General features: G+C 41.1%; 2 protein-coding genes across 6 annotated transcripts; one reads left to right on the top strand and one right to left on the bottom strand.

The window, feature by feature from the left end:
• Positions 1 to 2,503: 2,503 nt before the first annotated feature.
• On the bottom strand, positions 2,504 to 14,610 carry ZNF512 (zinc finger protein 512). 5 transcript variants are annotated; one of them, XM_026671625.2, is made up of 14 exons: positions 14,320 to 14,610; positions 12,050 to 12,168; positions 10,968 to 11,060; positions 10,661 to 10,750; positions 8,408 to 8,532; positions 7,515 to 7,601; positions 7,017 to 7,115; positions 6,626 to 6,793; positions 6,092 to 6,286; positions 4,910 to 5,011; positions 4,448 to 4,510; positions 3,906 to 4,004; positions 3,405 to 3,724; positions 2,504 to 2,769 (listed from the first exon to the last, which is right to left on the bottom strand). In XM_026671625.2, the coding sequence occupies exons 2-13, from the start codon at positions 12,099 to 12,101 to the stop codon at positions 3,437 to 3,439; spliced, it is 1,461 nt and encodes a 486-aa protein (XP_026527410.1). In that variant the 5' UTR covers positions 12,102 to 12,168; positions 14,320 to 14,610; the 3' UTR covers positions 2,504 to 2,769; positions 3,405 to 3,436. The 5 variants fall into 5 exon arrangements, with proteins under 5 accessions (XP_026527410.1, XP_087815280.1, XP_026527411.1 ...); XM_087959154.1 differs by having other exon boundaries at positions 2,504 to 2,837; positions 14,320 to 14,561; XM_026671626.2 differs by having other exon boundaries at positions 14,110 to 14,440.
• GPN1 (GPN-loop GTPase 1) lies at positions 14,565 to 27,056 on the top strand. The gene is made up of 15 exons (XM_026671627.2): positions 14,565 to 14,684; positions 15,215 to 15,361; positions 15,479 to 15,572; positions 16,538 to 16,577; positions 16,781 to 16,847; positions 17,699 to 17,736; positions 18,720 to 18,798; positions 18,892 to 18,986; positions 19,508 to 19,553; positions 21,393 to 21,539; positions 21,746 to 21,828; positions 23,003 to 23,042; positions 24,379 to 24,472; positions 25,584 to 25,703; positions 26,662 to 27,056. The coding sequence occupies exons 2-15, from the start codon at positions 15,263 to 15,265 to the stop codon at positions 26,745 to 26,747; spliced, it is 1,128 nt and encodes a 375-aa protein (XP_026527412.1). The 5' UTR covers positions 14,565 to 14,684; positions 15,215 to 15,262; the 3' UTR covers positions 26,748 to 27,056.

Here is a 27,056-nt window from a genome sequence, read left to right as displayed (position 1 = left end):
CCAGAAGTCTTTTGCTGGATAAAAAAGTTTAAAAAAATGGAACTTTGTTACTATATGTGTTGACAGCAGCGAGACTTTTATTTGCACGAAGATGGAAAGATCTATCAATTCCCACAATGGAAGGACAAATGGTCAATAAGTGATGGAGTTGAGGAGAGGGCAAAAATGACTGAATATAATAGAATAACAAGAGTTGGAAGGGACCTTAGAGTTCTATCCAACCCTCTGCTTAGGCAGGAAACCCTACAGCATTTCAGGCAAATGGTTGTCCGATCTCTTTTAAAAACTTCCAGTGTTAGAGCATTCACAACTTCTGGAGACAAGTTGTTCCACTGATTAATTGATCTGTCAGGAAATGTCTCCTTAGTTCTAGGTTGCTTCTCTCCTTGATCAGTTTCCACTTGTCCTGCTTCTTGTCCTGCCCTCAGATGCTTTGGAGAATAGCTTGACTCCCTCTTCTTTGGGGCAACTTCTGTGATATTGGAACACTGTTATCATCATGCCTCCCCTAGTCCTTCTTTCCATTAAAATAAACATATCCAGTTCCACCAACTGTTCTTCATGTTTCAGCCCGTCATCTTTGTTGCTCTTCTCTGCACTCTTTCTAGAGTCTCAACATCTTTTTAACATCGTGGTGACCTAAACTGGATGCAACTAATTGACTGCTTTAATTAAAAAGAATTTATCTAGTTTTGTTTCCATTTGGAAATGACCTCTGGACTTTACTCAGAAAATAATGAAATTTTGATTTTAAGTTTTGACTTTGTTGTTATAGAAATGGCTTGAATTAATAGAAATGTAGAACAAAGAGTTTGAGGTTGTAACTTTTTTTATAATAAACATTGATAAACATTCAAAGAGATTGGAATGTGGATCACCACCCCCATTCATAACTGCTAAGGGAAACCAGCCCTCTCATTCCCTCACTTAGGATTCTTCAACCTGAAAATGACAAGACTACCAAGCATCCTCCAGGCATACAAGTAGGATGAGCATCTCCTACCAGGAGAGCATTGAAAATATCCTCAAATTTATTCCTTCTATACAGTTGGAGGATCAGTTTTTCATCTCCCATATGTCAAATAGTATACATGCAAGTATCACAATTTCAGAAACCTGCCCTCCAAAACAGTATCTCAGCTGCTATTAAGTCAATAAAAGGCTAGAAAATGCAGTGACACAGCATGCAGTGTATGGTATTAACCTTAGGCTTTCCAAATGTAGCAAATTTGGCCAATTGATGAGAGTTTGCATTATACAAACTTTTAAAAATGGATTCATTTAGAAATCAAGTTAAGCGTGTGAATATGAGTGGGGATCAAATTCTTCTTTCCCATTATCGTAGAAGTCATTTTTTAAATGGAATTCTTCTGAGTTTTGACACTGATAGGTGTAGACTGCATATACTAATAGATTTAATAGCTATTTATTTAGATCATTTAGCATTTAACTTGTTCATTTATTTTATGTTGTCCAATTATTTTCTTTTCCCCAAGGCTAATAAAATGTTAATATGAACCAATTGGGCTTGACTGAATACTTTGCCCAAGATAATTTGTCCTACTGCATGAATATAGTTTCGCATTGCCAGAGAAAACCTCGGTATACAAAGGGAAAGACAGGTTAATATATAACCCATGGCAGCTGAGGGATAAAGCCAACATAGCAGTCCTGTTGGGGACTGTTTTAAAGAAAGGGGAAAGTAATGCCAGACCAACTGAGTGAGGTTAATGCTTTCATGACATTTTAACGGTCTCAAAGGACCTTCCCAATGCCTACATGTTTTGCAACTCCTTACCTTGAGGCTCAATCCTTATCTGCAAGCGATCCTGAATAAAAACCCCTTGACTGGTCTGTCAGAGAAATAATCCCACTGTATGCTCCCTTGAGAAGCTTTGTTAGCATTATTACATATGATGCATGACCATAGCGGAGCCTGCCAATTATGGTTGCAGGTTGTGATCAAGTGAAGCGCTCACCTCACTTTATGATCCTGCTTTGGCTATTGGGGTGGTTAAGCAACTGTGCAGGTTGTTAGGGGGAGCATGGGGTGCCTCAGTGGTGGGGAAAATCCAGGGAGGCCTAGTGCATCTTCCCAGTTGACACGGGGCCTGCTTCCAGAACGGTGCCCATTTCCAGGTTGGTACCACATGGCTTCCATGTAGGAAGGCCATGCTGTGGATTGGCTGAAGGAGATCTATAAGAAAAATAACTGAGCCATGTTAGAGGGATGGGAGGAGGTGGGAAGAGAAAGGGGTTCCTAAAAAGGCTTCATCAATTAATTATTCAGGAAATAACTTTTGCACAATACAAGGGGACTTAATTTAGCCACAAGCAAGGCCAGATCAATTTGAGTTAAATGTAATTACTCACTAGATGAGTCCAGCCCATTTATTCAGGTTCTCCGCTCCTGTGTTAAATCCACTGGAAGGAATTCAGTTGTTTGCTTTTTATTATATACTAACAGTAAATGATAATTTTGACACTAAAAAAACCACACAACTGGAGTGATTAGTAATTTTATTTTCTATGTGGTATAATATTTCATAAGCATATGTTGCAACTTAATCCTATGCAAGCACTTGGCTCAGTATGTAACAGTATATAACAGATCTTGTTTTACTGCAACTAGACTGGAACAGTGGAATTTCAGGAAAGTCTTCTTACTCATGCTGTTGACCAGTTCTCCTCCCAGGCACTCTACTCTCTATCTTCACTGAACTTGCAAGAGGTGAATTCAAGCCAAGAATTTCTTCTCTTTCCTGTTTCCTGTGATTAAGAAACATGTCTTTCTTATTTCCAAGTGACAAAGCTATAACTGCAGTCACTTTATGGCCCTTTAAAAAGAAAATGTGGACTGTTTGCCATGGAAAAAAAATCTTATATCTAAATATAAATGTATTTATATCTGTTTCTTAGGGAAGATGGAAAATCCCCCCTCTCCTTTCCAAGATGGCTCTCTTTCCAGCATTTGGGATTGCAGATGCTGAAACATTTCAAAGGAAAAAAAGCCTCAAATAGTTGAAGTCAGGATTTGGGGAGCAATTTGAGATCAATTGACTCCCAAGTCCTCTCCCTGCTAGATTCTTACATATTACATTTGAGAACTTAAGTACATTTTCTCATGTAGCATGCAATGGAATGACTCTGAAAAACTTGGAAAACTTTCTACTTCCAAAGGGCCAGAGTTCATCTGGAAGAGCATTTTTCAATCTTGGCAATTTTAAGTGGGGTGGACTTCAACTCCCAAAATTCCTCAGCCAGCAGGTCCTTAAAGTTGCCAACTAGTAACTAGCAGGACTATTAGTAGTTGGATTTTACTCCTCAAACCAATCCCCTCTCTCTTCCTCCCCCCAAGTTTTGCTAAGTACATGCTCCCTAAGTATAAGATACTCCTGCTGTACCTGTCCTGCAATGCAGAAATTCCTGCAAGAGGCTATTTCTTCACCCTTCTGTGACTGAATTTCAAAGGGAGAGAATCCTCTTCTTCCAGGCTCCTAGTTTCACAGTCTGCCATCTTAGAATGGCTGACTTTGACCCCCTGCCGTTGGTTCTGATCTGGTCCTAGCCTTGGTGACTTCTTTGCAGTGGCGTTCCGCAGCTTCTTCTTACGGCTCCGACTGGAGACGTGCTTCTTGCGTTGCCTTTTCTGCTCAGCCTCCTTTTGCTGCAGCTTTACCAGTTTTTCAAAACTCTTGGTGGGGTTTGTGTTATCAAACCAGTCCTGAGGGGAAGAGGCACAATACAAATGCTGGGCACACACTGATGACCTTGACTCTCAGTACAGGAAAAAGTTTGAACCCTTCTCCCTCTCCCACCTGTGAAGAATAGGCAGAAAAAGGGCCTAAAACCATGGAGTGTGGGAAAACACGCACAGGTCCATGCTTTCGAGACCAACTCCTCACCTCAGAATGCACAGTGTTTATATGGTATTTGACCCCACTCTCAGACACAAACTCCTTCTCACAAATCAAACACTTGTACTTCCCAGCCACAAACTCGCCCTGTAATTAAGGAAAGACAAAATCATTAGCATTCCTAGCAATGACAGTGAACAATAAGGAAAAGAAGTGAGAATAAGCAACAGTTTTTATTCTGGGGAAATTTGTACTATGGTGGCTTTCCTCTGGATCACGCTGAAGACATCTAAAACATCATAATCCTTTTCTTATTCATGGAAAAATCAGAGTGAAATGGTCTGGAGGAAAAACAAAAGGTTCTTTCTGTCTTCACAGGTAATATTTTTCACAAACTAAGTGAGGGAGCCAAACGGATATCACTTAAAGGGGGCAAAGTCTTACATACAAATTATAAATCTTTTGGAGATGACAGATCTGGCAGAAAATACGTTGGCATTGACTGTATGCCTAGTTTCCCTTGCTTCCTAGGACTTTTCTTGGCAACAACTGAGAAGGCCCTCCATACAGCTTATCAACGGGATACATACCAGGGTGCAATTGCCCAGATGGGCCTTAAGACCAGAGATGCTGCCGTAGACACACTCACAACCCTTGAGAGAAATAAAACAGAAATAAGGTCACTATGTAAAGGTTGAGTGACCTAGGCTGATAACTATGAGAAAAAAGGATTTCATGCAAGCTATAACAACTATTCATCAGTTGGTGTGTGTTTGGGCAAGAGGCTTTCCTTTGTGCCTGTAGAGGATATGACAGAAAGACAGATATAAAAGGTTCACAGATCTGCAGATTATGCAACAAACTCCAAGGAGTACTTCACAGATGTTTTATATATTGAGCCAGTTTGGAAATAAGATGAAACTGTTCCATTGAAGCAGTTAATCAGTATCACATTTCTAATGAAATTGCGATGGGGAAAAGAACTAGTTTTAACTGCAAACCATACTCCCTGCTCACCAAATTCAATCTTACCTGGCGGGGGCTATAGTTACCTGGTTGGGGCAATGGACCCGTCTATAGGTCTTTATTTCTGACCTCCACTTGCACAGAACCTCCTGGCTCACAGCAGGCATCCCTGGTCGAGTATATTTGAGCTGAGACAGGAGAACAGAACAAAAGCAAAAAACTAGAGTTCAGGAACTGGCACTCTATAAATTCTTTTTTAAATGAAGCTGCCCTTTCTACCTACTGTGTTTGAGCCAATCATCCTTTCTTAAAGAGCTTTGATGTCAGGCAAGATCAATGCCTAATCAAGCTCACCTATATTCAGGCAGATGACTCTCAATTTGCCAGCAACTATACATATTAGAGTTAGAAAAATCTAACATAAAAGACAGAGACTGTTAGCAAGGCTAAAGCCAACTGGAATGGGTTATTGATTACATGTCAAGGATGGCCAACTTGTAAAAGGATTCTGGGTAGTTTACAATTCTAAAAAAATACATTTCAAAAAATCATGAACACCCAGACAAAATCACACTAAGAACTTCCAATTTCCTGTACAAGAGGGGCAAACACCTGGTCACCAAAGTCTTGGAAATGATACACAAAGTCCTTCTAAGGACAAATTCTAATCATAAACATCATCCCTAATAGTCTTGCATGTCCCACAGAAAAAATGGAAAATTACATCAAGTCATAGAAGAACTGGTTTTGTACATATAATTTAAAAGAAAGCATGGTTGCACTAACTCTGTGTTGATTTAATAAACCTTCCAGACGCTTCTATTTAGTTCAGGTCTACTTCCTAAGGATCATATAGTGCCTCTTTGCTTCACTCCATGTATGCAACATTCCAAGGAGGGTGTAAATAAATTAGTTTGGATACCCAGTTATGAACAGAGATTTGGGATTATTTGTAATCTCAAAAACAGGGCAAATTATACCTCAGGAACTGCAAATGCAAACTCTCATCCTGGAATGGCTCAATCACTGTCTGAAGGAATAAGGAAAGGTAATTCTTCCCAGAACTTTATATACAGTCATAGCCAGTAATAGAACTGTTGCCATGGATGCTTCACTGATCTGAAGTCACAAAACTGAAATAAAACTATGTGCCCCAAGCACCAATTTGCTCCTCTCAAACAGTTAGAACTTTTACTTCTGGTATTTCATTTCTTAGCTACACAGACCTTGGACAATTTCCCTCTTTACAGAACATGCACATCTTGTACCTTCCGATCATCAGGAACAAGATCCTGCAAGACTTTCCTCTTTGGCCACTCTTTTACGAGTTCTTCATTAGCCAATTCATGCAGGTAGTAGGCAGCCACCTTAGCAGACTTCCTCTGGATTCTGCCTATGCTGCTTGATTCCATGCTTGAGTCCTTCAGAGGAGTTGTCCTGCTGTCTTCATGGAGAAATGACACCTGACAGGAAAAGCCAATGATAACTGTTTTTTTTTCAGTCACTGCCTGTTTACACTATTCAAAGACCTGGGAAGAGAATCGAACAATAAGAACTGATTCTTATTATAGAATCAGAAATACTACGACACAACAGAATTTCTGAATATTGTTGTGGGCCTCGGCTTTTTCTTCCCCATGCAACAATTAATCTTGTGCCCTAGTAAGTGCTTTTTCAAAAAGAAAATGACTTGAAATCCTTGTGATGGCTCGTGAAGGCGAAGAAGTCAAGAGACAGACTAAAAGGATGCTTATCTGCTCCCCCAGCCATTCTCCCCAGATTCACTACCCCAAAGAACTCACAGGTCCATGCTCAGATTTCAAGTGGTAAACAAGGCCTGCCTTGGACCGATATGCTTTATTGCAGTGGTGGCATTTTAAGGCCATCTTCTCCAGTTCGGCAGCTGCTTTTCCACATTTCTGTGTGTGGTAGAGATACCCCATTATGCTGGTGAAGCTGCCTGTACATCCCTGTAGAAGCAGGCAGAGAAAAAGAGTGGTCAGTTCCTGAGTCCCGAGAAAGAGAAGATAGATGCATTATTTTTTTCCCTACCTATGGTCAGAAATCCAGAAGACAAGTCTAACCCGCTGGCCCACCACTCCCCATGAACAGGCAAACTTATTCTTCTTGAGACTTGGGAAAGTCCACTTGAGCTGCAAAGATGTCCCTCAGCCTTAAGCAGCTGGAGCTCACCTCTCTTGTGCACTTGAGCTTCCCCATGCGTTTCAGGACTCTCCGCAAACACTCTCGCTCGCTCTGCTTATCCAACTGGCTGGCTTCCTTCCTAATGGGCTGCATAAAAGCAGAGAACAGAAAGACTAACCCAAGGCTATCGTTTACAGCAAATCAAAGCAAGTTTACCTTACAAAGAAAAAACAAGACAGGCAACGGAAGTTTAAAATCCTGCAAGTCAGTCACAGGAGGACCTTGGATATCAGTCCATTCTCCCAACTGGGCTATATGAGAAATTTCTGACTTTTCAGTGCTGCTGAGGCATGAGACCTGACAGGGGCTTCTGAACAAAGCACTGAGCTATTATTTTAGCAATGCAGCAAGTTGTTGCAGAGGGGTCACATCCAATTTCCAAGTGGTAGGTAGCCTAAATGTTCAAGTGGACTATCCTGGAAGCCCCAAGATCCTTCCTGGACAAGACTTTTTATAGATATATAGATTATATACTTTGCACCATACCAGACTGTTGTGATCTGCCATGATGTGATACTTCATTCCTGCAAGAGAGCGCAGCTGTTTCCCACAGTGCTGACATGTGAACATCTCCTAGGAATAGAAAGTGTTAAGACAGCCGAGAGTTTAGGCTGCAATGGTTATGCGCTATCCTAGCTCTCCCTCCATTCAATGGTACTGAATGATGGTGTCCACTCTTAGCATTATAGAATATCCTCATTCTAAACAATTTAGGGGAGTTTCACCTAAAACATCTTTCTTGCACACATGTATACATTTCAAAATACGGATTTCAAACTAAACTAAAAGGCAAATACAACTCAATAAAGAAACAGTACACAAAGGGGGGGAAATCCCGGTATTACATTTACATTGTTGAATCTGAACTAATGATGTCTCACCAGGGAATATTCATTCAATATAAATATTGAATAAATAAAATTTCACTTTGGAGAACCAAATTTAAAATAAAGTTGAAATCTAATATCTTTAGACATGTTTGTCATGCTAGCGCACTTTTTATATTGTGCAGTTATGGTAAAAAGAATATTATTGAAATTGGAAACAAGCAATTAAAATGATCAACTTTTGGATCTCTTCCGCCTGAATACATATTTTGGCATTTTTTAGTTTGATAAAAAAGATCAATAAAGAGGGAGGGGCACAACAGAAATTCATATAAATTAGAATTCTAATGTATTATCTCATTCTGACCATATCACTGTATATAAGCCAGTGTGCACTAAGCAGAACTTCAAAAGACAAAGGAAACATGGTTTGGGATGCGTTAGGGAAATAACTGTCTGATCACCCAGATTAAAGATGAAATGTTGGAATGGCTGCCCCTTCTTTGGATGTCCTAACAGAATACACAGGGACTGCATTTCCCATCTCCTCACCTGGTGGCAATTTGCCATATGCTTTTTCAATCCTTCCACCGTCTTCCTCACTACACATCTGCAGATTGGGCAAGTGACACGGCCCTTGTCCAGAATCTCCAAGTACCACTGCTCTTCTAAGCTTCCTGCCAGAGCACAGGATGGTGATGATTCAACATTTTAATCTTCTCTGTAGGTAACCCAAGTGGGCTTTCCTTTTGAAGAGCGACAAGGTCAGAACAGAACCACCAAAATGGCAGGGTTAAAGCACCTCCAGCACAATAAAAATGGTGTGTGTATGGGGGGGGGCACTTTAGTTTAGAGAAGTGGCAAGTAAAGAGGGGGATATGGATACAAAATCAGGCATGGTGCTGTAGACTGGGAGATTGAGGACGGGCAAAGGAAGCATATATTCATGATGTTTGAATGGGCTACTTCCTGGATTAGAGGCAGAGGGCTCCTACATTCCAGCCACTGTAGAGGAACAAAGTTCATATCCTGCTTACGGAAGCAGAGCCAATGAATTTTGGATGATCTCGGAAGTGATCTAGATCAAACCTTGATGAATACAGGATCCAACTTATAGCATTCTTAATAGACAGCCAGTTTTTTGCCAAATAATTTCCAGCAAGACAACCCAGTATCTCCCAATGTGTTCCTCTACCAAACAAGAATTTGGTAAAACATTACTGGACTCGATATGTCTTTTGTCTAAGTCAGCTATAAGGTGCTTAGAAGTGAGGCTATTCTCTCAGAAAGATTTGGGCTGCAATTTGCTATGCAGAGAAATAAGTTCTAATGAACATCAGAGAAGATTTGTATTGGCTCCATTTGCCTCTAGAGCAGGGGTGTCAAACTCAAGGCCCGCGGGTTGGATCCGGCCTGAAGGGTGCTTAGGGCCACCCTGGAAACAGCGAAGGACCTGCCCACGGTGCCTTTGCCAGTGAATACGGAGCTTGGGAGGGCTGTGTGCAGCCCACTCGAGCTTTGTTTACGGCTGTGATGGCCTCTGCAACCCTCTGTCAGCAAAAACGGAGCTCGGGAGGGTCGCACTTTTGCTGGCAGAGCCCCACAGGTGCCCCCAACACGAGTGATGTTGAGCTGGCCCTGCCCACCCTGGCCCCACCCTCCCAGCCCCCCCACAAGGTAAAACACAACCCTGATGCAGCCCTCCATGAAGTCAAGTTTGGCACTCCTGCTCTGGGGCATCTTTCTTTCCAAAATAAAATTGCTTTGCAATTATCTGCAAAAATAGCTTTGCCTGAAAATGTCCCAAAGCTGCTTTTTTGGGGGTGGTGGGGGTGGTGGTGGTGTGTGGCAACTGGACTTCCTTGCTTTTTCTTGAAGATGTTTCACTTCTCCTGGAAGCTTCTTCAGTTCTAACTGGGAAAGGAAGGATTTATACTCTTTTCAGTCAGCCAGTTGTTAACACTTGAGAATCATTGAAATCTCTTGGGAGTTAATCTGTGTTCCCAGAGTGCCTGAATCAGAGTGCAAACAAGTATGGAACCATCTTGGGACCGCTGAAAGGACTGCACTGTAAACAAGAGATTTTGTTTCCCTAATGTGCAAGTCTGCACATGCCTCACTGCATTACACTGCATATACAACACTGCACTGGGTGTTTTGTCTTTGGAGTGGACAACCTCTTTTCTTCCAGCGAAAGGAAAAAGAGAAAGAACAAAAACACATCACTGAAGCACTCAAAGGTACGGCTATCCCAACTGGGCCTTTGTCAAATCCACAAAAAGATCCAGTAGGAGCACTTTCACTGCAGACAAAGAAGAGAAACAACTTTGTCATTTCATTCCATGGAAGGAGCATCATAAATTTTTCCTTTCCCACCAGTTAGCTAGAACTGAAGAAGCTTCTCGGAGGAGAAATGAAAGGTCTTCAAGAAAACTCAGGAAAGTCCAGTTGCTGTTTGAAAAAAAGCTCCTTTGGGAAAACCATGACTTGGATGACTGAGAATCTCCATAGACCTTTGCCTGAAAAGCACTAGGTAGGATTCTCTTCTTATAGCTTTATGTAGGTATCTCTAGTATTGCTAGTATATAGTATATAGATACTATTACTCTTTGGCAGTATACGTATCCTTTTTTGGCTGCACATGTAAAATGCCAAGTCTCCTTTTCCAATTCTACTGCAAAATGGAAAGCTGTATAAGCCTTTTCCAATGCTGTTGTCCTAAACTGCGATAGCTCTTACTTGTTATTTCTACAATACTCATATATTCTTTCTAACAAGAATTTTATATGGGATTCTGCATCTTACCTGCCGCATATGTTGATGGTTCTGACTTTCTAGAGCACTTTTTGGACTTTGGACTAGCACTAGGTTGTTTTCCCACTGACTGTCTTTTTCCTGGGAGAAAGACAAGCAATTGTGAGATTTTTCATTTACACCTGAGAAAAACTCACCTAAATACTGAAGATCCTCAAATTGGCATTAGGGAAAGATAGAAGAAAAATCAAAACAAACAAACACAGACTGGATCAACTGAGAATCCATCAAAGGAAACAAATATATGTGGTCTCCTAATCTATGCCAAACAGAAAATTGGGAACACCACTCTACTCACCAGAAATTTTTTGCTTCTTTTTGGGAAGTTGTTTGTAGTCTTCTTCATCATCTTGTTCCATCTTATGCTTTGCCTTGGAGTGGGAATCTCCAGCTTGGGAGAGATACCACATTAGCTTTTTTATGTTTATAGATTTAAAAAAGCAAATACAGGTTCAAGACATATGCAACTGTAGCCTAAATGATTTTGTGTGTGTGTGCCTTCAAGTCAATTTTGACTTTTGGTGACTTCTTGGACTAGTCCCTATAGCTTCCTTGGCAATATTTTTAGAAGTGTCTTGTCACTTCCTCCTTTGCTACAGCTGAGAGAAAGTGACTAGCCCAAAATCACCTAGGTGGCATCGTGGGTATAGAATTTACAGAGCTAACCCTAACTTTACCATTATAGTAAACCAACTGTCCTAATAAAAACATCAATCAAATAATGTCTACTTTTTGTAGTTGTTTACTCAGTCTCTCTTAAAAAGATTAAATTTAACACGAAATAAGACTAATTACAAAGTGGCTTTGCAAAATGCCAAGAAGAAACAATATTATCGGAGCTCATGACTTCAAGTTGGGTCAATTACTTAGCCAGCTAAAGTATCCATCGCTGCAGTTACATTGTAAATAAAACTTTAGGCATAGATCATATTTTCTGCTTCCTTTTATAATCAGACTCTGACATATAATTAAAGTTTAAAATTACTAAATTAAAAAGAAGCAGTTACAGAATATGTCATTTGCACTCAAAGAGAAAGGATGCTATACACCATCTATTTCTACAAGGGACTATTATATACGAATATGATTTTAACAAATCATTAGAAACTTGCAACTCTCTAATCAAGACAGAGCAGGAAAATTTGATATATTCCAAATAGAGAAATTTCTTTCTAATTCTAAAGGAGAGACACCAAATATATTTGTTATATTATTATTATTCATTCACTTATGGTTCTAATTTACCACCAGATTACTCCAATGGTTTACAATACATCCAATAAAAACATAACACTAGTACTTGTTATATATAAATAAAACCCATAAGCTTCATTATGCTCACGCTATTAAGTCTCGTTTATCTTCAAAACTCATCCATACCTTTCTTCTCCTCTTCCATAATAGCCTTGACAGAAGGCTTCATCCCTTTCATCTCAAATCAGTACCTGGCCCATGAATGACTTCATTATGTCCAAGGCCTGACCCTCTACTTGCTGGCTCTGAGAAGAAGAGAAAGCATCACTATTCATACAGTACCTCATCAAGCCACACATAAAATCTGGCAGGTGCGATTTGCACACGCTAAGCTTCATTACTTTTAATATTGGTCTGCTTTTTTTTTGAGTTCTACTGAGTATGGAACTAAACCCATGTGATCCAACTTGTGGTTCAATTTATCATGCAAGCTCAGAAAATGGTTTAATTCAATGACTAGTAAAACATTGCAGCCAAATGTCAAAACAACTTCAGGTGATAATCAGTATGTTTGTTATTAGAAAGAGCATATAAGCAGAAATGATAAGTAGAGAAGTTGAGTTCGCAAGTCCGTTACTTCCTTGGTGACTTCAAAAAATCCTTTGCATGGCATTCCCTCCCCCCCCCCAATGAAGCAACTGATTTCTAACTAAGTAGCACCTTGAACTGGAGCTAAAGTTAAATAAATGCGGTTTTCTTCAGAACTGATACACACTGTAATCCTTGGAATGAGAGAGGTCTTTTAACACAGAGTCCCATCCTCTATTCAACAGATATAAATCATCTGGTTACATGTAGATCTTAACGTTACTATTTAACATATTTTTTTAACAATGTATTTTACTGGCAGTTTTGGAAGGGCGTGGAATTTGAGCTTTGGTAGCCATAAACTGATTGGTTTCGTTAACTATGTTTTTTCTAAATTTTTACTGTACAAAGGCATGTAATTATTGGTTATCTTAAGTTTTAATTATTTTTCAACTGGCTACAGGTTGTGCACCTTGCTGAAAGGCAAACTATGAAAGTTATCTTTATGAACAGAGGAAGGTAGACTCAGTTTTCAATCCTTCCAAAGTCAGTAAAACGAGGACCCAGATTGTTGGCAATATGCTGGCTCTGTAAACCACTTAGAGAGAGCTATAAAGCACTATGAAGCGGTATATAAGTCTAAGTGCTATTGCTATATTGCTAATATAAAATGAAAGCATTCCTAACAGATAGCTATCCAGCCTCCACCTGAGCACATCCAATGATTACTCCATTTATTCTGTGCCAGTGTTTCTCAACCTTGGCAGCTTGAAGATGGGTGTATTTCAATTCCCAGAATCCCCCTGCCAGGCTAGCTGGTGAGTCCACCCACCTTCTGGGAGTTGAAGTCTACCCACCTTAAAGGTGCTGAGGTGAGAAACACTGTTCTATGCACATGACCTAAAATTTTGAGAGAAAATTTAAATTTGTGATAGAAGAACCACTTTGATGCACTGGATAATGCATCAGGATGGAAATGGGGAGACCATGAATTTTAATTCCACTTTTAGGCGCAAAGCCACCTGGAGTAACCTTGGGACAGTCACACTCTCTGAGCCCTAGGAAAGAAGCACAGGTAGTCCTCGACTTACAAACGCAATTGTGCCCCAAAATTATGTTGCCAAGTGAGACATTTGTTAGGGTTAGGGTGAGTTTTGCCCCCATTTTACGACCTTTCTTGCCATACTTGTTAAATGAATCACTGCAGCTCATAAGTTAGCAACTCGCTTGTTAAGTGAACCTGGCTTCCCTGTCACAAAAGGTGATCCCATGACTCCGGGACTGCAACTGCAACCGTCGTAAATATGAACCAGGCGCCAAGCCTCTGAATTTTGATGACATGATCGATCTGCAAAAGTTGGAACTGTGACAAACGGTCATCAATCCCGTTTTCCAGTGGCACTTTTGAACGGCCACTAAACGAACGGTTGTAAGCCGAGGACGACCTGTAAGCGCAAACCACTTCCGGAAAAACCTTCCCACACACACACACGCGCGCGCGCGCACACAAACTGCAGGCGGGGCCTTAGGAATCAAAACCGACCCGAAGGCACAAAATAACGCAGCGTAAATAATACATTTATAGACCCCACAAAGCTGCCGAAACCCAACAGCAGGCTAATAATTGAGTTAACTAAGTAAATAGGCGGGAAACGTACCGACGCCCTCAGTCCCTAAGCGAAGAGGGGAAAACACCGCGGAAACCGACGGTTCCTTCCAGGGCAGAACGAATGGGCGGCCGGCTTAAACTACGCAATCTTCCTTCGCTCCCAAAGGGCCACGAGCCTCGCTCTCTCCAACGGACCCCCTTCGCTTTAGGCAACGGCGGAGCTCCGGCCGCCTTCCCAGCAGCCGGCCGTATGACTCACCTTTGCGACAGGTTGCTTCCCTTGCGCGGCGATTCGGCGCGGGATCCCGAGATCAAGGAAACGGGACCTTCGCTCGAGGAGCCACGCAAAAGGAGGCGGTCCTTTAAACAGCACCCAGCCCGACCGGGTCCTCCCCTTCGAGCCTCAGAGGAAGCGGAAAGGCGAGAGGCGATTGTTTCCCCTTCCTGGTTGCCTAGGTGACGCAAAGTTTCACTTACGCAGGGCACGCCGCCGAGAACGTCCTTTCTGTTCCGCCGCGGCCTTTTCTTAGAACGGGGACTCTTACGATTAGAAACCCCCTCCGTGACGATGGCACATTATAATTGCCCACTCTAGCTATCGCCGCTCTATGTCGAAAAGGATTGGTGGGTCAAAGTTCATCAGGAACACTGTGCGGGGGTGGGGAACGATGGCCCTTTTATGACTTGTGGACTTCAACTCCCAGAATTCCTGATCCGCAGGCTAGCTCAGGAATTCTGGGAGTTGAAGTTCCACAAGTCGATAATAGGGCCATCGTTTCCCCCGTCCTTGTGCTGTAAACAGAGGAAAGGCGGAACGGCCGTTATCGCCTGTCAGGGAAGAAGGAAGCGTAGCAAGACTCGAGCCGGTGCCAAGACTCGAGCCGGTCCGGGTGGCATCTTTGAAAATGTTCTCTAAGGGACGGTACAGGGTATAAGAATAATATGACGGGATTGTTGTTCGGCAGCCTAATTTTTCGAGAGGAGAAGCCCGTTCAGTGGAAGGTGTTGAGGAAAACTATTCGAATAGTTCCCATGCTCCACCAATGGTGGCGATGTCTATGGAGTCGTTGTTCTTTTCCAATTTCTCTCTCTCTTGGCATCTCTATGGTCAAAAGCTTGGCTTCCTTTACTCCCCCCCCTTTTTTTGGGGGGAGCAAGAGAAAGCCCCGGAAGTCAAAGAAAGCGGATGAGACGGCGGCAAAATGGCAGCTGCCGGTGGGGCAGCGAGTTCTGCATCCGGAGCCCCAATATGCGTCCTGGTGCTGGGAATGGCTGGCTCTGGCAAGACGGCCCTGGTGCAGGTGCGGGGCGGAGCGGGAAGGGGATCGACCGGGGGGGGGGAGGAGGAGGCTCTTAAGAGGGCTGCTTGGTCCCCTTGCTGGCTTCTTTTGAGCTGACCTACGGTTTGTTTTCCATAGAGACTGATTGCCTCCCTGCATAGTAAGAATTCTCCTCCGTATGTCATCAATCTGGATCCCGCAGTTTACGAGCTGCCTTTCCAGGCCAATATCGGTGAGCACCTACCGTGGTTGTCTACGTACTTTGCCAGAGTTATTTTCTTCAGAAAAATATGAGAGTATTTATTCGTTTTTTTGCTATAAAGCACAAACATGTAAATCTTTGGTTCAGGGTGAAATTTAGGGACTGCAGATATCCAAGCAACTGCATTGTGTGTGTAAGCTGCCACACATTTAGCCCATATGGCCACCTATATGGGCATGGTGGCTCCTTTGCCTTCCCCCAGTTGTAGGTGCCATAGATCCAGCAGAGAGTGTCCCACACAAGGATGCTATTATTCCAAGTACCTTGACTATTGCCAACTGAATGGGGTTGCTGTAAGTGTAAGATGTGAGAAGGTGAATAGCTTTCCTTATGATTGCAGAGCACAGTTGAAGCGGCTCAGTATTTGCAGGCTTGTTCTGTATATAACAAAGGGATAAATGGTAGATTTTATTCTGTTTTAAGGAATTGATTACATTGAACTGGATCACAATAATATGAATTGATGATGACTTAATCTATAGTCTAACGTTAATTTTAAATCTTTGTTGAAAGTTGCTTAGGATGGATTGGAAATCTGTATGTTTAGATTATGATTTCCACATTTACTTGAAGTGAAATTACCTAGAGCAAGGGTGTCAAGCTGGCAGCCCACAGGCCAGATACGTCACACGCAGGCCATGCCCACTGCAGCTCTGCAAAGGCAAAAAATGTTGCAATATGCCATGTGACGCGATCAAGTTTGACACCCATGACCTAGGGAGTCTTAAGGAAACATTAGAGCTGCACTTAAGATGATGAACAAGTGTTGAGAAAGTAGGAAAAATTGGGGAGGGTGTTAAATTTAAAAGTAAATTATGTTCTGTTTATTCAAGCAGAACAGTAAAGCAACAATAAGATATGTTCCTTCTAAATTTGTTTTAAAATTAGGCTTCGTATAATTTCCATCCTCTGTTTTCCTTTTTTTTTTTTTAAAGATATCCGGGACACAGTGAATTACAAAGAAGTCATGAAGCAGTATCCTTGCCTTATTTGGCTATTTCTTCAAAATGTAGCATTATCACTATTTATTTATTTGTGTGTATATTGCTGGATGTACATGCTGTTCCATTCATGTCTGACTGTAGTATAGCTTTCTATTGATCTCTTGTGGGATTGCGCTGGGGAATATGCTGACCCAGTGAATTGGATTTCTTCAACTTTTCCTGACCTAGCTCCAGATATGCGCTGGGCCCAAACGGTGGCATTGTGACATCCCTCAATCTTTTTGCTACAAGATTTGACCAGGTACATGTTAGCTTAACTGATTTTGCTGGTATACAGTATACAATATCGGTAAGCTGATGAATATTCTTTTCTGAAAATTTCAGTATTCTGGGCTATATTTAGCAATAGCAAAGTTTTCCCATTGAGCTATACAGCACACACTATAAACAGTTTGATAACCCAAGGGATTATGGCTTGTCTGGTCATTGCTGAAGTTTGGAGAAGTTAACTGCCAGTGTTTTGAGGTCAGTGAAATGAGGACCCAAATTGTTAAGAGCATACTGACTCTCTAAACCAGTGATCCCCAACCTTTTTTATGCCGCGGCCCGGTTCCGGCATCAGCTGGGCGCCGCGGCCCGGTACCGGCATCAGCTGGGCGCCACCATCTTTTTGATGAAAAAGTGCTTCCGGTGACCTCACTGGAAGCACTTTTCATCAAAAAGATGGTGGCGCCAGCGCTCGGTGAGCTTTTCTAAAAAAAGCCATTTCTACCCGGAAAAGCTCACCGAGAGTGCTGGCGCGCCATCTTTTTGATGAAAAGTGCTTCCGGTGAGCTTTCTACCGGAAAAGCTCACCGGAAGCACTTTTTCATCAAAAAGATGGCGGCCCAGCAACCAGCGGCCCGGTAGGAGTTGTTCCATGGACCGGTACACGGTCCGCGGACCGGTGGTTGGGGACCCCTGCTCTAAACCACATAGAGGGGCTATAAAGCATTATGAAGCGGTATATAAATCTAATTGCTATAGCTGCAAATTGAAGAATGTCACTACAGTAATTTTGTGATACTAAGAGCCCTTTGCTTTAGTAGCTCTTCTGCAAACTCCAGTTTTATTTCTGTATGCAAACTGTATTTTCTCTTTAATTTTTATCAGGTGATGAAGTTCATTGAAAAAAGACAGACTGCATCCCAGTGAGTCAATGATAAATCTGATGCTGGGAGGAAGGGGGTGGCCACTGGCAGGCCCCTTTTTAAGAAGGGGCATATATGCATTCCTTATTTTAAATAGACCTGCCTTACATAGGAAAAGTTGCCTTTTTTTCCCTTATAGATCTTGTTAACATTATCTTAGTTTTTAACCTGTGCAACTCACAAAATGATAAAATGACACAACAATAAATTAGAAGAAATAATCAGGTGATATTACTCAGAATCCTAGGTCTAAAATTAGAATTTAAAATACCTATTATGTCAAAAGCCTACTGGATGGGTATATCAAAGGGACCCAGAGTTCTAAAACTAGGACATGGTGGTTTTAAAAAATTGTGTTCAGCAGTATTTTAAAATGAGATTCAAATACTGGCAAAGCATGTGTCAAGTCGTCTTTGGAAAAGAAGTAGTCCAGCAATCAATTGTGATGACTTAATAAGTGGTGGGGTTCTCCAACCTTTTTGGAAAGCTATGGATACATATGAAATTATGAAAATTATTGTATATTCAGTCACAAAATACTGAGAGTAGTCCCACATTTTTTCCTCACACAGGTGAGGTAAACATTTGGTTGGGTTTTGTGTGTGTGTGTGTGATTTGGAATATTTTGAAATGAGTTTCAATTCCTAAATGAATAAAAAAAAGATTTAAACAGGGCTGAAGTGGCATATGAAATATTTTAGAAATATTCCTTTGAGCAACTAATTATGCCTTATCTCTCCTAAATCTCTTGAACTAAAATGGTCATTTACATTAATTTGATAAGGAAAATGGTTCACAAATTCATCCTTTGTTTTGAAAAGGAAATAATTAAACCTGGACTCAGCTCTTGTCTGTGTGGGTAGTGGCTCTGGCTTGAATTTCAGAAACAGAAACGAACAAGTACATACTGCTGTCTTTATGAAGACATAAATTGTTTTCTGTATATTCTGAGTGGGTGTGAGAACAAATCTTTTCTCTTGCAGGTATGTCCTAATAGATACACCTGGGCAGATTGAAGTGTTTACTTGGTCTGCCTCTGGCACTATCATCACAGAAGCCCTGGTTAGTGACTTCTATTCATCTGATGTTGGGAGTTAATTAAGGATGAGGGAAACACTCTGCTTTGTTAACAATGATCCTAATATGTCTATTTAGGCTTCCTCTTTCCCATCGGTGGTGGTTTATGTGATGGACACATCTCGCAGCACTAATCCTGTTACCTTCATGTCTAATATGCTGTATGCTTGCAGGTAGGAGGCACTTTCCCACTTTCCTTACAATTCCTCTTTTTCTTTGTGGGATAAAGCCCTGGTTTTTTAAAAAAATTCTAATGTAGTTCTTGTTCTCACAGACTTTTTATTTACATGCACCAATTGCTTTCCCAGCACAAACATTCACTGTATTTAATTGGTTTATATCTGGTTTCCTAAACAAAAATGTAAATCACCTTACAACAGATGATTTAGAAAAGTATGTTATAAATTTAAAAGCCAGGAAAAATTCAAGCATCTCCACCAGGAAAGCTGATTTCAGAGGGGTATGTGTGTGTTACTCAGAGTGTGTGCTGCCTCCAAAAGCTCCTACTTGTTCCTACTTTCCTTTGTCTTTTGCTGTCTATAATCTTTTATTTCATATCATTTTTCCTTTTTTGTTTATGTTTCTGTAGTTTTGAATGGTGTGCAAAATTCTTTTTCAGTAAAAGTATTAAAGCAACAAACTGTTTCATGCCTTAGGCCACCTTTTTATCTCTGATCATCCACTCTTTTTTCAGCATCCTATACAAAACGAAGCTCCCATTCATAGTGGTCATGAACAAGGTGAGTGGAGTGTTCCATAATCCACTACATGCTAGATATCAATGAGATCATCTTTTAATATTAAATCAACACTGTCTTTCTGCCCTACCTTCTTGTTTCCTCTCTTTTTTTTTTAAAGTGAAGGCTTCCTATTCAAACTCGACACCTGATGAGGATGTGGGGTTGTCTGTATAGTTTTCACAGCATAATAGATGTGCTATAACCTTGTTCCACAATTGAGGGGGGGGAAATCTTCACTTCCATTTTAATTGTAGCTGTGGGATTTCCAGGTTGTCTCCCATTGAAATATTGACCAGATTAAGTCCTGTTTAACTTTTTTTGGATCAGCTAAATTCAGTTAAAATGCTGCCACTTGCTTTGGCTTTTCTGTTCAAAGAAGCAATAAAGAATGTAAGGATAAATTGTGAAATCCAACTTATATTTAGGGTATGATATTATATTGTTGTTACTCACATTTTCCGTTATCTCCCAAGAAAAAAAATAGTTTTGAAGAGAAATTACACAGTTAAAATGGCAAACAGTTCAGTAAATACAAAACGAGTTGGATGTCTTACACCATTGGGATCTCATCGATATTGAGTAATTGGGACAATCCCCTTGAGATTGTTTTGGACATCTTTATGAAATGTCAACAATATATAAATACTGTGAAAAGGCCAGATTCCAACATTTAGGGAACATTTGAGCAGGGACAGAAAATTAAACTATCAGTAACACAATGTTGTTAGATAACTGTTGCGTAAGAACATTTGAGGGACCATCACATCCCAGTGGGATTGTCCCACCACACCTGTGCTGGCAGGGAAGGCATGCTGCAGGCCCCATTGGCCAGGGTATTCCTGCAGGCAGGGTTTAGGAGAAGAGCCTTCTCTGCCATTGCTCTTGCCCCCCTGGAGTGAGCTCCAGTCCTCCTGACCTTTCACAAGAGCTTAAAGACCTGGCTTGGGGAGGGAGCTTCACATGGGGGAGCGGTTGACAGATTAAATACAAAGACCACCTCCCTCCCGCCCCGCTCATCCCACTTCCTTCCCATCTTTAGTTAGGGTTGAGTATATTTTTATAATATTTGGTTTGTATTGTGTATAGATTTTATGTAATTTTATCCTTTTTACTATTGTAAACCACCAAGAGTTACCCTGTGGTAAGATGGGCAGCCAATGAATTTAATAATTTTTTTTTAAAAAAATGAAATACTGTATTCAATCCATCCATCCATCTCATAAGGAATATTGAAGATCTGAAAAAATGTTGAGAATGATGCTAAAATGATCGATCAAGTATCTGATGAACCCAGGTTTAGATATAATTAGAGCCCTGAAAGTTTGCTGAGTCACTGACTTTATATTCCAATAAAATCTGCTGAGATTCTCAACCATTAATCTTAAGTGCTGTCCTTTGGGGCACAGAGGCAAAGTTTTTCGATGTCAATCCTTCCAGTGGTTTAATTTTGCTTCTCCTGATTGTGCTGAATAATCTTCCCAGTATCTTCTTTATGCTCCTCAGAACGTGTTGTTTCCTTCTTAAAAGATAAAGTTTTGAATTGATCACAGTAGTTCATAGGTGGCCCATTGGGTTTTTGATAATACTGCTGTCTTTCATTTCTTATCATGGTTTTTCTGTGCAAATGAAATGAAGAGCCATCAGTCTGCTTTCCCTACCACTTCTAGAAAATCAGCAGTTATGATGAGGTCATTGATCCTTGTTCCTGGGCCTGTAGGTAACAAGGTATAATGGATAAGATTCTGGCAAGACTTCTTTGGCAGGGGCTGTTTCTATATTCTATGTTTTGCTTAAATGTGTCTAAGTATACACCCTATCTATTTTTCTTTCTCAATTCAGACAGATATCATTGACCACAGCTTTGCACTTGAATGGATGCAGGACTTTGAAGCTTTTCAAGATGCCCTCAGTCAGGAAACCAGCTATGCCAGTAATTTAACTCGCTCTATGAGTCTTGTTTTAGATGAGTTCTACAACTCACTTCAGGTGGGTGCTCTCTTTTGCACTGCAAAGGGTGCAGTATATTTTGTCTGCAGGCTGGTTTGTTAAAAACGTTATTAAGTAATTACAGTTTTTGATGCTGAATGGAAAGAGATAGGTTGAAGTTAAGCAAGTCAAGTAAGTTAGAGCTTTTATTCATTTAAATCCACATTTCTAAAGCCATCCAATTTGTCAACAACTTTCTCTTGCAGGTGGTGGGTGTTTCCGCTGTACAGGGAACAGGGATGGATGAGTTTTTTGAACATTTATCCAAAGCTGTTGATGAATATGAAAGGTGAGTCTTCTTCAGGAAAGGAAGGAAAATAGCAAGAGCAACCTGATACGCTGTGCATTATCTCTGAGGGATATCTGAGTTTTGGGACATACTGAATTTGAATAAGATACTTTTTCAAAAGGCAACCAGATTTTCTTTGTTTTTCCTTGAAGACATTTCACTTCTCACCCAAGAAGCTTCCTTGGTTGTGGCAGGATGGTAAGGAGATGGAAGGATTAGTTCTGAAAAGATGGGGGCGGGGGAGGGAAAAGGAAGGGTCATATTTCTTTGCAGTCATTTGGTCATTAGCACTCTCTGAGAGCCATTGAGGCCGCTTGGGATTTTATCTGTGCCCTTAGGTCACCTGAATCAGAGTGCAAATGGGAATTTGCACTCTGCAAACCTCAACTGAATTTGAGGTTGCCTCGAAACTCTAGAGAGAGCCAGTTTGGTGTAGTGATTAAGGCATCAGGCTAGAAACTGGGAGATTGTGGATCTTAGGAACAGAGGCATCTGGATGACCTTGGGCCAGTCAAATTGTGTCAGCCCCAGGAAGGAAGCAATGGCAAACCATTTCCAAAAAAAACTTGCAAAGAAAACTGTAGGGACAAGTCCAGGCAGTCACCAGAAGTCATACTGACTCAAAGGCACAAAAAGAAAGAAAGAAGAAAGAGAAAGAAAGAAAGAAAGAAAGAAAGAAGAAGAGAAGAAAGAAAGAAAGAAAGAAAAGAAAGAAAGAGTTTAGGCAAATAATGCTTCCAGTTAAGTTTATTTCTACTCTATGGATATATACTAGGTTTCACAAAAATCTTCAGAAATCAATTATTTGCTGTTTGTGTTAGAGACTTCAACTGTTAACCGGTTCCATATCATATCTTTTGATGTACTGTACAGCAGGCAGAGTCAATGGGTATTCACGGGGCACCACAAAATAATTCATTCTTGGAGCAGATATTAGGCTTATAAGAAAAATTTCCTCTCTTTTTAGCATTAAATAAAACTGCAAGTACATACCCTGATTAACACTGATTACTTGTAACAGCGATGTCTGTTCAGGACTGCTGACCATGTGAGAAGAACTTTATTATATGACATGGTTTTTAATGGTTTGTAAAATGTCTAGAGTTGCCACCAGACGAGATGGGCAGCGGCATATACTTTAAACAAGTAAAGCCCCCTTTTTTTCTTCTTCCAGAGAATATCGACCAGAATATGAGCGTCTGAGAAAGCAATTGGTAAGTACATGCATCTCCTTTGATGCTCTGGGCTGTATTGATACAAGCCCTCCCACCCCAATTGTGTTGCTGGATGTTGGAGAGCAACTGCCCCAGCTGGAAGGAGGGCTCAAGCGGGGAATTAGCTTGGATTTGCCATATAGACATAAGAGGTCTGAACACACACACACACACACACATCACCCAAATACCTTTGAGCTTTATCTGGTCTTTCCCAGACAAAAGCTGCCAGTCTGGGGAGATTCTGTATGATAGGAAGAGAACCACTGAGTAGCTAGTTTGAACTCTACATGGGTCTGGTTGTTCACATCTGACATTGGAGTTCTAAAAGGTCCCAAAGGTGCTTTTTTTTTTCTCCAAGAGGCAACCTGACTTCCTGGTTTCTCTTTGAAGACGTTTCACTTCTCATCCAAGAAGCTTCTTCCGCTCCCATTGTCAGCAGCATCAATTCTGTCGCCTACAACATCGCAAAACCATCTTATTAGCTCCTCTAGTTGGCAACACATCTTCAAAGAAAAACCAGGAAGTTCAGTTGCCTCTTGAAAAAGCCCCTTTGGGACAACCATGACCTGGAATGACTGAGAGTCTCCATAGACAGCTCCAAAAGGCATTTCTTCAGCTGTAAATACTAATTCACCTATCAGACGATAAAAGAAATGGAGGGGGGGGGGGCAGGAAGTCCTAGGACTGACGAAGAGATCAAAATCCCTGAGAGTATAGGCCCAGAAGCCTTTCTTTTTCCATTGTTAAGTGAATTCAAAGTAGTGATGGGGGCTAATGTACAATTATGTAAGAACCTAGATCTCTTTTCTATGAATAATAAAAAGATAAGTGGTAAGCAGTTGTTTACTAATTCATGACATGTTGACATGACATGTCTGAACATACTAAACCACAATTTGCTTCAGGGTTGACACAGTTCTTCATTTAATGTAGATTTATTAAATAAACCTAATTAGCTAAGTTTGAACAATACTGTAAACCAAAAATCAAAGTAACATGCTTAATTGCAGTACGTGAGGTAAGTCTGTGTTTCTCGCTCTTTCTCACTGGCAAGTCCCTAAGCTTTCCATACATCTTCCTTCTTACTCTTAGTCAGTTAAGGCAGGGTTGGATTTCTGTTCATTTTTTGCCTCTTCTGAAAGGGGATGGGATATAATTACAACTTAAAGCATCCTCTGAGGGGCCAAGAGAATTTTAATTAAAATTAAGAAGCTTGGAGGTAATCTGAAAGCTGCATTCATGTCATATTAAGTTCCAACGTGAGAGCAAATTGGGATACAAATGCATAGAGAGAAAAAAATGTGTTATTGGAATGCTCTCTCTTCATTTACAGGAAAGAGCTCAGAAGCAGCAGCAGGAAGAACAACTGAAAAGTTTACGGAGAGATATGGGGCCTGTTGCCATGGAGAACAGCCCAGCAGTTTCAGGTACAGGAGAATCTCCACAGAGACAGAGACTGTCCCTGGGAAGTATTTGTAAGCTTCAGCTGGTACAGAATACTGTGCTATGGGCAATTATGTGCGCTCCTAGAACAGCATGTTATTACACTTCTACTATGTGAGCTGCGTTGGCTGCCAGTTTGCTTCCAGGTCCAATTCAAGGTGCCGCTTTTAACCTTTAAAGTCCTACATGGTGTGGGATCAGGTTCTCTGAAGGACTGCATCTCCCTAGTTATATCAGCCCCTCCCCCCCCCCCCAAGCAGATCTGGCATGGTGTGGCTCCCATTAACTAAGGTCCCACTACATTTGGTTGGCCCCAAGAGATGTGCCATCTCTGCCATGGCGGCTGCCTAATAGAACATCCTTTCCCTCAGAATTAGATTAGCTCCCTCCCTTTTGATAGGCCTCAAGACCTTGTTATGTTATTGGGCCTGGGGCTCTCAAGGTACAGGAGACTTGCTGACAGGGCTCAAATGCTGTGATGGGCATTTTTATCCCTCTCATCACCTAGGGTTTGTATCTTATTTTTTCTTATAATATTTATGAGCATGGATCCTTATATCGGTAATTTTTTACATTATTTTATTTTGTTGTGTGCTGTCCAGAGTCACTTTTGGTGAGATGGACCCCCATGTAACTTTGATTAATAAACAAGCCAACAAACCACTGAGCAGTATTTAGAAAGTATGTTCAGTTTCATAGCTGGCATCATTTTATCTGCTCCACTAAATATTTGAGGATATACAGTAGTTGATATGGGAAATAGTTTGGTTTCACAGAGAAGCACAGAAGAAGAAAAAGAAGGGCTGCTGGTAGAATTTGTATGCATTGGCTTACTTTTGGCACTTACCTAGAGGATATGGCACTTCATCTGGCAAGGTATTATGCTATAGCTATAGGCCTAAGCAACTGTTGTTGCTTCCTTGCTAAATTTCTAAAAGCTGCCCAGAGCCCTCATTTAGGCATCACGTTTACACACCGTCTTCTGACCTTGTAGAGTTTGAAGAACTCCTGGCATGGAACTCCTAGACAAGGTGTTCATCCTCCTGCATGGGAAGAAATTGAAAAATTGCTTTTTGGTTTGATTTTGGTCCAAAGGTTCAGTGGCAGAATCTTCATTAAGCCCATCAGAACTGATTTTGACCCGAGGAACTTTGGATCCGGAAGAGGAGGAGGAAGAGGCCCAAGATAGTGATACTGATGACATTGATCATAAAGGTAATTAAAGCTCTGAAGGATTAGGAGGAATTAAAAATTGCAAGAGGCAAGCCAAGAGGGAGGGTGGCCACATTTTTCCATCAGTTGCGTTACATGGAGTTCCTAACAGTAAAGTCATTAAAGCCCACTTATGGCATAGGTCCAGGATATCTGGGATTGGGATTAACCTGCCCCACTTTTTCCAGGGGAAAGGTCCTACTTTGTATCCCATTGGCTCAAGCTTTTTGGCTGGTGGAGTCCAGATGAAGAGCCTTTTCTGCTATGGCCCTTGCCCTCTGGAATATTCTCCTATCAAGAGGTGGGCTCCGCCTAAAACCTTGGCTCTGCTACTTGGCCTGGGCCCCCGACAGGGACCTACTATACTGGGAGTGGCTGATGGGATAGTGAAAATTCTCTGCCCCATGCTGCCCATCATCTTGGCTTTTAATTTGTAACTTTTTATTTTAATTTTCTTTTTTTTTACACTTTTTAACTTTTATTGTATTGTAAGCTGCCCAGAGTTACTGCATTAGAAAGATGGGTAGCGTAGAAATTCAGTAAATAAAAACTCTGTTTTGTATTCATTGTAACAATCCAGCAAAGGATTATGGTGATGCTGAATGTCTATATAGATTCTCAATCACCCAGGTCATGGTTGTCCCAAAGGTGCATTTTCAAGAAAGAACTGGATTTTCTGGATTTTCTTTGAAGACATTTCACTTCTCATCCAAGAAGCTTCTTCAGCTCTGACTGGATGGTGGAGAATGGGAACGGGATTCCCCACCATCCAGTCAGAACTGAAAAAGCTTCTTGGATGAGAAGCAAAATGTCTTCAAAAAAACATAGAAAGTCCAGTTCCCTCTTGAAAAAAAAAACACCTTTGGGACATGGTGATGCTGATTTCTATGAGGGCCTTTTGGGTCCTAAGGCATCAGTGAGACTCACTTTGCTAACACATCTCGTCTGTTTTCTGCTATAGTGACCGAGGAAAGACATGAAGAACCTGCCTTCCAAAACTTCTTGCAAGAAGCTAAGTTGCACTATTCGACCAGAAGCAACCAGTAGAAGAGAACAAGGACAGGTGCATGTTTGGACACAGAAACAGAAGAACCCAGAACTATGAAACAGTCCCAACTCTTTACCATCTATGGCAGTCGTTCTGGTCCCCTTGACTCAAGGCCACCGAGTTCTTTCTATGGCAACTTTTTTCAGTGGGAGACTAAAGCAGAACTGGATGGTCATTTTCACAGATGACACATAATCACTTCTTGGCAAAAGAAATATGACTTTGAGCGATCTTGTCTCTGTTGTGAATTTTACCTATAATGTATGTTTCTGTTTTGTAAATTATTAGCAAATATCTATTCTGCTACA

Source organism: Notechis scutatus, chromosome 1, assembly GCF_049901735.1.
Source record: "Notechis scutatus isolate UNSWTSFEM ecotype Mainland chromosome 1, rNotScu1.2, whole genome shotgun sequence".
NCBI lineage: Eukaryota > Metazoa > Chordata > Lepidosauria > Squamata > Elapidae > Notechis > Notechis scutatus.
Note: the sequence above shows the minus strand (reverse complement) of the source record. Positions and strands in the feature narration are given on the sequence as shown.